The 12,357-nt window shown below is 36.7% G+C and overlaps 1 protein-coding gene across 4 annotated transcripts in view; it reads left to right on the plus strand.

Moving 5' to 3' along the window:
- LOC131076011 (uncharacterized aarF domain-containing protein kinase At1g71810, chloroplastic) overlaps positions 1-12,357 on the plus strand; it is a 291,860-nt gene that overhangs the window by 136,690 nt on the left and 142,813 nt on the right. For all 4 annotated transcript variants that reach the window (XR_009359117.1, XR_009359118.1, XM_059213057.1 and 1 more), the window contains exon 3: positions 4,617-4,655. Coding sequence is in view for 2 of the 4 variants with exons in the window: in XM_059213057.1 (XP_059069040.1) it covers positions 4,617-4,655 (39 nt within the window). In the remaining 2 variants the exon portion in view is untranslated. The remainder of the gene's footprint in view (positions 1-4,616; positions 4,656-12,357) is intronic.

Genomic DNA, 12,357 nt, shown 5'->3' on the forward strand with positions numbered 1-12,357 from the left:
ACCATAGAGATGGGTAAGCCTACCCAGGACCAGGAGATCCAATATTTTGACGACTCCTGTAATGTTCTAAAGACGAGGCTGGCTCATGAGAAAGAAAAGAGGAAGAAAGTGGAAGAAGAGAACCAGTAGTGGAGGAAGTATGTTCTCCATCTTACCAGCCCGCTCAACCATGAAGTCCCAGCTACTCCACCACAACCTCTTCAGCAGGGATCAATGAAGGACTATGATGAGATGAAGGGATCATACACTCAAGAAAAGGAGTGGATTTCAAACGCTGTGATACGTGCTGACACCTTGGTAGAAAACTTAGTATTAGCACATGAGACAACTTCTTTGTTGATTGATCGTATCCAGGATCTATCATCCAATTGGGAAGAAGTGGATGAAATTCAGAATGAAATACTCCCTCACCTGAAGGTTATCTGAGGCATGTCAAAGAAGAGCTTAGTGGATGCAGGCATCATACAGATAGGAGACAGGTACAACTTCGACACATGGTACTATGCTCTGGTCACTCGGATTGAGGTTCTGAAAAAATCCGAGACCAAGTGTTTTTAGACTGAGGCAAGGGTTAGAGAGATCCTGGGCAAGGTATTCCGTGTGGCGTCAGAGATCTGGCAGAAGGAAAGCCTAAGGGAGAAGCATTTACAAGCAGAGAACCTGAGAGCCAGGATTCAGACAAGCTTCTTCCGAGATTCAAGGATGATTAACAAAGGCGATCTTTCGAAGATTGCAAACTTCCTCTCCATTGATGACAACTTCCTCACCCAGGCAATGGAGTGGGAAGGCATCCTTGCCACATGTGCCGACGATGTGGATCTCGTTGACTTCCAAATTGGCGGTTTGCCAAGTGTCACCATGGAGGAGGTCAAGCTCGTGGTGTCCAGATATGTTGAATCTCTGAAAGAGGAAAGTGGCCACTCACCTCAGTAAAATTAGCAGTTGCGCCACTTGTCACTCTTTCGTTCGCTTGAACTGATAGTATTTCGGGAAACCCTAATTAGGGTTTAGGACTTTCAATCTTGGCCCTTGATCACTGTTTGATCTCAGCCATTCATTTATTTTTGAGAAACTATATAAGGTTGCCTCCTCTCATTTGAAAAGTGTGAGGTTTTTGATGTATTGTTGCTTAAGGTCATTTCCAGATAATATATTGCATGTGCGCTGCTTTGTAATCTCTATTATTTGAAGGATTTGCATGGTTTCAATTGCCTCAACACTTAGTTAGAATTAATTTAGATTTGCTTTCATTGTTGTTAATTCGAATGAAGGATTTGATAAGTGTCAATTGATGGTGTATCTCCGCTCATACTTTTGGTGTATGGATGATTTCCATCTCACCATGCAAAGTTAGTCTGAGCCCATCCCCTGTGCATCCCAACATCTCGATCATAAGCACAACCCATTGAAGATTGCACCGGCCTTGTGTAGTTGTCCCTAGTGTGGCAAAGCAAGGTTTGGTTTCTCGAGGGCACCCAGTTGATACTGTCTCCAGAATTCGTAGGATTAGATTAGCCTTCTCAAACCCTATCTTTTTTCCCTTTCTTTTGAAAGTCTAAATCCCAGAAAATCCCCAAAAAAAAGAAGAGCCTAAAATTGCTAAATCCATCTAAATCCAGCAGTTCAAAGAATACTTGTCAAACGTAAGTCCCCCTTGAAAATTTCAGCATACACTACCCAAGAAGCTATTCCACTAAAGTCGCTTGTTCGCACATATAGACCTTGGAATTAGTAGTGATTTTTCAGGAGAGGATAGAATACCTTCGGGTATCCTATCCTAATGTTTGGTAGATGATAAAACAGACACCAACATGTACATTGCATGAGAACTGGAGATTGAGCACAAATCAGACCTAAATAGGTGATGAGGAGGGGACACACTGAAGCATGGGCATAAACATGAGGTGTAAATTTGTCCGGTGACAATTTATGACGCTACAAAACATTATATGTAATTTATTAATTTAATTAGTGTTGAAAGTTTATATAATTTGATAAGAGGAATTGATCCTCATACACCTTTATTCACTTTGTCAAGAGGAATAGGTTGGCCTCTAGACGTGCAGAAAACTTAGTGGCCTTGCATAGTGCTTTGCGACTCTAGGATTGGTAGGCTCTAGAGTATCGACAAACCCCATCTTTACAGTGGGATGTTGATCCAGAGGATGCTGCCCAGATTGATGAGGAGGAGACGTAGGAGGGATTGGTTGGAGCTCCATTAGTTGAGCCAACCTCTCCTACTCATAATGGCAATGGCTCAAACTCTAATTTTGATGTCATGTTGGTAGATGTTGATTAGGGGAAGCCATCATACTTTCTACTACCATGTTTTGGACATTTGTGACTTTGTCATTTTGACATTCATAGTGCAAACTTGTAGCCTTTGGGCATTTTGGTATATACACTATTATTTATATCATATGCACATTGATTGTTTGACATGAATTATGAAAACAACTAAGTAGTACTATTAATTTGTTTGACTCTTATCACTCATTTGAACTTTATTCGTTGTGTTTTACTAAGTACTTTTGAATCTTTGATACTGTAATGTACATGTCAATATGATTACATTCGATGATTTGTAACTTTATCAATTTTATTATATGAATATCTGAATTTTCCCTATATGTCTGTCACCTAAAAATAGCCTAAAAAAATCGTGTCTCCGAAATGCATCATGTCATCCCCCCATCCTAGAAACTTGGCAAAATGTAGGTTCGTTCTTTTGCAAACAACAAATATCTTTCCAAGAGGTTGAGCATTCATTTTTGCTTGTTGGATCAACAAAGGGAATTGAAGGTTGATCTTTGAAGGTTCTACAATGATTGCATTGTCACAAAATCATATATTTTTTCAAAGAGGTATGTATTTTTCAATTTCTTTTCCTCCAATTTTGTTTTACAAACATGAAACAAATTATGTGCTTTGTTTATCAATGTTTTTTCTATTGTTTTATGAATGTATCAACCTCCAATTTTGTTTTACAAACATGAAACAAATTCTTTGCTTTGTTTATCTATGTTTTTTCCTTTCTTTTATTAATGTATCAAAGATTCAAAGTAGTTGGTTTTATATATCTATTTTTTGTGTTCAATTTTTTGTTTTTGTTTTGAATGTGTTTACAAAATTTCGTGCCATATGAATCACAATGGCAACTGGTTCTACCTCCATAAGGCAACCTAAATTCAAAATAGATCTGAATTCTCTTTTTGGAAATATGTACAAATGATACAACCAGTTCTAGGTGGTGGGGATTACATTTGGATTTGCAATGGATGTGATGTTCAATATTCTAGTTCATATAATTAAGTGAAAGTCCATTTGTGCGAAGTACCTAGAAAATGCATCTAGATAGAATTGTGTACCTGTGCCATTAGAGACAATGATAGGATATATTATGGAGTAAGAACATGCAGATGAACGGGAAGTTGTATATTAATTCACCCCTTAATTAAGAAAAAAGATCAAAGGGAATGCAACCTCCATCTAACCAAGGATTTATGCAAATTGGTTGAACAAGAAATTTTATCCATCAAAAAATGCTTCATCACTTATGCTCTCGATCATCTATATCTCCTTGTACATTGGTTTGGCCATCTTGAAATGAGTGAATAGTAGTTTGATGATCGACAAGGTTTGATTCCAATGCTTAGATACTTCAGCTGCATTTGATAGGTCATGCAGGAATCAGAGGAAAACCATTCATACCATTGGTTTGGCCCGCAAGTGGAAAGCCTATGTTTAACTCTTTAGATGAAGATCTAGATGAAGTTATAGGCATATCCAAAATCTTTACAATCAAATTTATGTAGTAGAGAGATATAGAATTAAAATAGCAAATGTATTATTATTTGTTTATTCATCTTGTACAAGACATACTCTTGAGGGAAATGTATGATTACTAATTTGTATCTCCTACTCAACATCTATGTTCTTATCTATTTGCTAATGTCACATATGTATATATAGATTACACGTTGTGAAGGCTAAGAGTTGCTACGGGAGTTATCATTCCAATGGAAATGGAATCATTTCCGTTCATGAAACCCCATCTTCTAATGGTTGCACAATGTCGAACTATTTGTTGGTGGTTTTCTGATGTGCTAGTTGATGACATGGCATAGTGCAAACCTCAAGGATGCCACTTAGATTGTTGCATCGAGTCTATTGTTTGATGTTTGTAGTGTGACACAAACATTGTGGTGATGAGAAGTGTGAGTTAGCTATTTTAGTTTGGCTTGGAGGTGTGTTGCACCTTGCTAAAGTCATTGTAGGAATGACAAAAGATTTGATGGAAGTATAATTATTGTAGAAATGTTCAACCTTGTCGTGAGTGTTCTATGCCACTATTTAAAATATCCTATGATAATTTCTATGCCAACTTTTTGCACTTATGTAATAATTTGTCATTGTATTTTATATCTAAAATATTTAAATCATCCCGTCACAACTATAACAAACATTAAGCATTTGAAGAATTAGGAAAAAGGATGTTAGGTAATGACAACCTTTACAAAACCTTTTTAATATTGGTATGCAATATGATATTTCAATGCAGTAATTATTTAATTAAATTGACTGTTTCTTATGACCTTCTTATGTGTATGTTGCAGGCATATGTTAAAGTTGCTCAAGCTATCTCCTCGCGTCCTGTAAGTGAAAATAACCATCTTTTGATTTTGATGTAGATGGTGATTTATCATCTATTTTAAGACTATGAATTTTTTGTGCCTAGTATTTTTCTATTTATAACTAGATATTTATTAATATGCTAGACTAAATTTCTAAAGCAATTTTTTGCAATTTCCAAAGATTTTAGTATCCAAGCATTTTGTTAAACAGTTTGTATGCCACTGATCTGATTATGTTTTTTGCAATTATTTTCATAGGATATGATACACAACATAACTATACTATACAACGTCTAAATTTGTTACTGGCTTCATTCACACACAAGTTATTGCATAACTTAAGCAATAAATAATCTTTCTGTGATTCTTTGAATTGCTGATACAAAATATTCAACTTAGAAATAATAACAGGACAAGCAGACCAACAAATGAGGGGGTAAAGTCCTGAGATGGGGTCCACTCAGTTGTGCACAATGGTGACATCAGATTTGGAGTAAAAGGGGCCAAAAAGCCCTAGGGGGGAATGAAGATAGGACACACCAAAGTAGGAGCACAAACATGAGGTGTGAAATGTACAAGGTTACAATTTACGACACTACATTTAGCCTACACTTTAATGGGAGTTTGAGCCTATGCAAATACTCACAGTAAAGTAGAAAGATGATGAAGAGAGAGAGAGAGAGAGAGAGGAGCAACTAGGAGTGAGATCACAAAGAGATAAGACATCACTAATTTCAAGGAACCAAGCCCCCAATCCTAAGATTAACTCATGCAATCACATGCAAAGACATACAAAACAAGACAAAGACAAAATAAGCCAAACAAAGACATAAGACACGCAACACAAGGGGTTTGTACTAAAAACAAAAAGCTCCAAGTCAACTAGTTGAAGAGACCTCGATAGTCAAAATGTCTCAGCCACTAATCTCATTCTCGAAATGCTATTACAAGAACACAAGTGGTCACATGAAAAGAGCAAGAGCATGCATCGAGGGATGAACCATGATCCAACAAGTAGCAAAGCTATGAGATCATGGGGAGGAGAAAGGAGAGAACATGGACGCTATAGGCTAGCAAGTGTAATGTCCCCTTTCAGGGACACTCAAATATATCAAATAAACTGCAATGTATTCAACAAACGAACAATCAAATGAATAATAAATTATTAGGGAACTAAGGATTAATACAACTTCATGAATTTCTGATCAGAGGTCTAGTTTGTAGGCCTAAGAAAATGATATTGATCTAAATGAAGATCTGCTTGCTTCTCCTGAATAATGTCATTAATTTCTTACACATCTGCCTATACGGTGGTTTTCTGTTCGTGCTTTTATGACTCTAAAATTCATGCAAAATAATTAAGTATATATCCACCTTTATGTAGTAGATTCAAATGTCCTCAATCTGGTTGCTTTCTCTGATTAGAATCCTTATGAATATGCAACATCCATGAAACCTTCTCTGATTTATATAATTGAAATATGTGTTTCCATATTGTAAACTTCTTCTCTACTAGAGCAATTCAAATCTGGAAATAAATAATTGATAATATTTCTTATTTTACACAACACTCTTACATGATTTTTAATCCACTCTACACTTCCTTTATCTTCTACTGCTATGTTGCTGACTGAATAATTTTACATTCAGCACACTTATATTTTATCCACCAAATATCTCCCCCACGTATATTATTTCCTTCCCACGATTCTCTGTCTTCCACACCCGATACTCTTTTTTTTCTTGTCCTTTCTTTCCGTCTCCCCTTTTCCTTTATTATTTCCCCCTTTTAAAGAGCCCCCATCCTATTGAAGGAGGGCTGGGGGTTACGTATTCTCAACAAGTCATGGGAAAGGGGCGTGGCTGCCCACTCGGGTCAGCCACAATAAATAATATAATTTGATTAATTAAAAATGAGTATATAATTATGTAAAAATATAATAACAAATATTATTATAATATATAATATAATAATATAATATCAATAATATCAATTAATATAGAATATAGAATAATATAGTAATTGTGTATCAAATAATAATATAGCTGTGGATAAAACATATAATCAGTAAATAGTATAATTATAAACATATACTTATATAATTATAAATTGTGAAAATATATAATAATAAATCTTTAAATTTATAATTTGTGGTTTAATAATGGTAACATATAAATGTTGAATATGATAATATCTATGATTAAAACACAAGAACTTACACTCTTAATTAAAAAATCTAAATAATGTAGGTGATCATAAATAAGTTATAAATAATAAGGGTCATTACAACAAGCTACATTATGCTAGGTGATTCCTGACAAGAAAAGCAAGAGAGACCATGGAATCCACAGGCTAGCAAGCCGCGTTATGCTAGGTGATCCATAGGAACATGAATACTCACGGGACAAGTTGTGTTATGTTGTGTGATTCATGCAGAGAAGGAGACTTGGAATAGTCTAGCAAGTTGTGTTATGCTAGTCAGCCTACCTTAAAGAAGTTGAAAAAGGAAGAGCTAAAAGTTCTAGCAAGTTGAATTATGCTAGTCAACTCACCTTGCTGCATATGTCGTCGTCTGGTTTAAGGAGTTAAACATCTTGTCTAAAGACTTTAAGTTTGGTTTTGAGCATGCAACATCCTGTATAAGACATGCGATTGAAAAACAATATGTCTAGTTTCAGGAATGAAAACATCTCGTCTAAGAGTTGGGTATGGTTTTGAGCATGTACAACTCGTATAAGACATAAAAGGACTGTCTGGCTTCGAGAATGAAGCATCTCGTCTGAGAGTTAGGTTTGGTTTTGAGCATGGAACAACCTGTATAAGACATACAAAAGGACAACCAAGCAAGACATTATGTTAGGAAATCCACATAGCGGTATGTAAGACATTAGAGGGCGTGATGTATGCCCCCCCCCCCTCGCTCCCCCCCCCGCCCGCTCCCTTAAGATGTCAACATAGCGGTATGTTGATGTCTTAAGGAAGCTAGAGACAAGGATACACACCTTCGTCACCAAGGAGATATCCTTTAGGCAACAATGTACATAAATCCAAGCCAAAACTATATGACTCTTATAAGGAAAAGATAGTTGTAAAAGAGATATCTTGCAACAAGTGTAAAGGGAATCCTTTGGAGGAGAAAGAGGAAGAGATCTTTATTCAAAGACACCTACCTTTAAGAGGAGATTTTGAACAAAAATAACATCATTGACCAAAAGAAAAGGAGGAGAACAAGAATTTACACCTTCCTCCTATTGCTATGTAAAGGGATTCTCGATGAAGGATAACACACTTTTGACCCTGTTGTGACGTTTTCACACATCGCCCCATTGCAAATGGGGACCCATGTTTTTTGCTCGTTTTGCTCGTTTTCGCTTTGCTTTTTCTAGGGTTTTGTTAGTTTGTTAGTTGTCTAGATTTAGGATCAAGCCTTAGGGTTCTAATTACCGTCTTTTCGGACCAAAATCCAGTCGCTTTTGAGAGCTTTTTGAGCTTCCTTTCGTAGGATGCAAATTTTGAATGCAATGAATTCGCCAGAATGGTCTAATTTTCAATTGGAATTTTGAATGAAGAGCTTAAATTTGTCTAAGTGTTGAAGATGAAATGTGATTTTTTGTCCAATTGAATATTTTTGACCAAATTTTGACTTTTTTGAATTTTGATCCTAGGCATTTCAAATGATTTGTTTTCGCCTTGTGAAGTGATAAAATGTGTAAAATCATGATATTTTGGCCTGTAGGAGCAAAATCGCTCCTGTCCCTCAGTGAAGGACGGGAGCTCGTTTTCAAATATTTTACTATTCCTGCAGGGTCAAGATGAATTACGAATTGGAAGTGATGGAGAAAGGCGAGATCTTTCCATTGAATATAAATTGAAGATTTTCATGAGCACAGAAATGCCTCCAGGAGAAAAATCGCTCCTGTCCCTCAGTGAAGGACCGGAGCTACAAATCCAATATTGCTTTGTCCTTGCAGGATTTTAACGTCTTGACGATGTGAAAAGGTCCAAAGAGGTACATTTTATCAAATGAATATAACTTGAAGTGCTGTCGGGGGGATCACATGGATAAGCAAGTCCGGCTTGAGTGAGGTCCTGATCCTGAAATTTGGCTAAGTCTGGAATGTCCTGACCTTGAAATTTGACTAAGTCTGGAAACTGAAAAAACCTCCAAAAACTAGATTTTGCAATATAACTCCTGGAGGTCTGAAACCACTCTCAAACATCCTGAAAGTATATATGGAATATAACTTAAAGTATAACTTATACTTAAATGTTATATTCCATTAAAATTGTCCTGATCGAGAGTGCGAAAAGTCAAATTTCGCTCGTGTCCTTCTCCAAGGGTCCAGAGCGAAATGCGCTCCTGTCCCTCTCCAAGGGACCAAGGCGAATCGCTCGTGTCCCTCACCGAAGGACCAGAGCGATATCTACAGAATGGCATAAATTTCAAAGGACAAACAAGTTTCGAGCAACCAAGAGGGTCGAAAGGACATCATTTCACGTAATGAAGATGATTGCAAGTTGGTAAAAACAAGAACAAGCACATAATGATGAACTTCGCTCCTGTCCCTCAGGAAGGGACCAGAGCGATATTAGATATATTGATCAACTCATGCAAGAATCACGTAAGGTCAAGATTTTGCAAGGTCTTAGAGGGTCCATGGAGTCTTTTGAAGGTGATACACGAAGATTTCAAACATAAAATGATCATCAAGTTGAACATAGAGACCATATCGCTCCTGTCCCTCTCCAAGGGACAAGGGCGATGATCCCTTTAAACGTCCAAACACCTCATGCAAACAAATGGAACAAGCGCAAAAGGAACGAACAAGGATGTTACTCACTTTACAATGAAAGAATGAGGTCGAAGATGCATAGTGAACGTGAAAATATGAAGATCGCTCCTGTCCTTTGGACAAGGACCAGGGCGATGAACACTCAAAGGCACTTAAGCACACATGCAAAGCAATCAAATTCGAAGAGCCTAACAAAATGATCAATTTTTGAACGTGGAGATGAAGGAGTTGAACGTTGAAGTTGCAAGAATTATGATAAAATCATGGATCGCTCCTGTCCCTCTCCAAGGGACCAGGGCGATGAGGTACGTCCACTTCATTTTCATATTTTTGGTGCCAAATAAACATTTCAAATTTTCCTTAAATGCCAAAATCGATAAATTTTGAAAATCCTATTAAATTAGCATTTAATATAGCATTGATCATTTATTAAATTATTTTGCCTTTATTAAAAATCGAAATTTTACAAATTAAAAAACGTTGGCAAATAATTAATTAAGTTTTTTAATAAAAATTGAGTGGAGCGCTTGATATTTATTTGTTTATTTTACCAAAAGTCGGCCTTTTACTTTATTTTAAATTCGCTTTTAATTACAAAGTCGGCCTAGTAGTAATTAAGGTGTGAGCGCTATAAAGGGAGGGTGAAAGATTTCATTTTTACATCACCTTTTTATCATTCAAATGCGATCAAAGGGAGAAGTGCGAAGTTGTATTCAAAGGGGCGAATTTTATTTCAAAGCAAGGTGGTGCGAACTTGAAGTTTCCATTTGAGCGAAGTTGCCTAGGACGTCAAAGACATATCAAAGATGGCGAAATTGCTAACTTGAAGAGGAGATCACGTCCAAGACTTGAGGGGTGGCGAAGGTGATAAGAGGAATGTTCTTTTGAAGATCACATCAAGACTATCGAATTTCAATTTTGCCTAGGCAATTTTATTCATTTTGCATTCTAGAGTTAGCTCTTAAGTAAGGTATGGCAAGATCTCTTGTTTTAATTTCGAATTTTGATCGTCATTGCCTTAATTTTGAATTTTGAAATTTTGTTTTGCCTTAGCTCAATCGTTTTTAGGAAATGATTAATAAAGGACTTATCATTAAGTTTCCTAAAAATTGCTCTCTAATTTATGTTATGTATTGCTAAATCATATTACTAATTTTGAAATGTTGTGTAGGCATCAAATGGAGATCTCATCAAGGAAAATCAAGCCGGATCAAGGACGGTCTTCGCCAGGACGGTCTTCGCCAGGACGATCAAGCCAGGACAAGGGCGACCTTTTTCAATCCAGCGTTCCAAGGCGAGGTACATCATCATCTTGCACATCAAGGACACAAGGAGTTAGAACAAAGGCTCGTTGAAGAAGCAAATAATTCCAGATGAATTAATTAAAGATAGCCTCTCAACGACATCAAATTGAATATCTAGCAAGCTACAAGTGTCAGATGAGGTGGCATCCCAGTCATCACTCCTCCAGTCAGTGTGGTCCATCTCAGCATGTCCAGATTCAATGTACTTAACTCATGGAAGGTGGCACAAACTCCGATGTACCTACCCTGGCTATCCATTGGTCAATTTTTCTAAAAGGAACATGTGTCCAAGCAATACAATTTTATCATTGGTCAAACATTAAATGTTATGTAATAGTTGTAACAAACCCTAATTAGGGTTTTCATTGTAAAATCTTGGCCATTGATCTTGAATTGATCTAAGCCATCAAATTGTATTGTGGGCACTATATAAGCCCAAACATTTCATTTGTAAAGGATGATTAGAGAGAGTTGTAAATAGTTGGAAGAGTTAGAATATAGTTGATAGAATAGCAATTAGAGTAGAATAGGAGGACAAGGCAAGAAATTGTTGCCATTGATTGTAAACAAACTCCATTTTCATTGAAGTAATGGTGAAATATGTCGTTTTTCTTGCAATTTGCATGGTTTCTTGTTGAGTCTTCAATCTTAGATGGTAGATGATTAAATGAATGGAGGGAATGTGATTGATTGATGGTGGAATTCGTATATCCATACTACTAGCAGTTTGTTGATTGCAGACTTGCCTTGTGTAGTCAACTGGAATCGTTCAGCTCAAGCTCAATTTCAATTTGTCGCCTCTTCATTGATATGCATCAACTTGGATGGTATCTATGCCTGCGGTGATGATTTGAACATCATAAAGCTTCCCATAGAAGATCGCACTAGTCTTGTGTAGATGTTCCATTGATGTCAAAACAAGACCTAGTTAGAGTTTCATCAAAAATCAATCATTGCTCCTACATTCTTAGTATTAGGATTAGATCCTCTCTTCGCCCTTATCCTTTTTTCATTTTTTCAAATCTAAGTTAGTCAGAGCCTGTGTTCCAGCAAAGCAGATCGGAAGTTCAAACACCAAATGTAAGTCCCCTTGTGATTCCAGCAAATCACATCATACCACTAAAGCTTGTCCACACGTAGAGACCCTACTAAAAGAACCTTGGAGTCTACCTAACTGATCCTTTACGCGAATCTTCAGCAGTTAGAGACTATTATCTCAAGAGAGGATAAGATACCTATTGGTATTTTATTCTGTGTATGATTGTGTATAAAATACACGTCAACAGACCCCAAGTGAGGAGTTTGTTTATAATAGACATACATCATCAAGTGAAGAAGAGGTTGTACACAAGGATACACTCCTCTTGCATAAGAGAGAATCCTTGAACAAACAAACAACTTCACACATGGAATGACATCATATCATAAGCAAACACCGCTCATCCTGGGAAAAGTGGATCCTTAGAAAGGATAGGAGAAAGAAGATAGAATCAATGCCCCCCAAGCATAGGGACAAAGAGAAGATTACACTCTCTCCAAAGAGAGTTTATACATAAAAAATGTACCACTTCAAGCAAAGAATAGGTCCTAACTGAAAACCAAACCATAAATATTGAGAGAGGGGA

Source organism: Cryptomeria japonica, chromosome 10 (genome assembly GCF_030272615.1).
Source record: "Cryptomeria japonica chromosome 10, Sugi_1.0, whole genome shotgun sequence".
Classification (NCBI taxonomy): domain Eukaryota; kingdom Viridiplantae; phylum Streptophyta; class Pinopsida; order Cupressales; family Cupressaceae; genus Cryptomeria; species Cryptomeria japonica.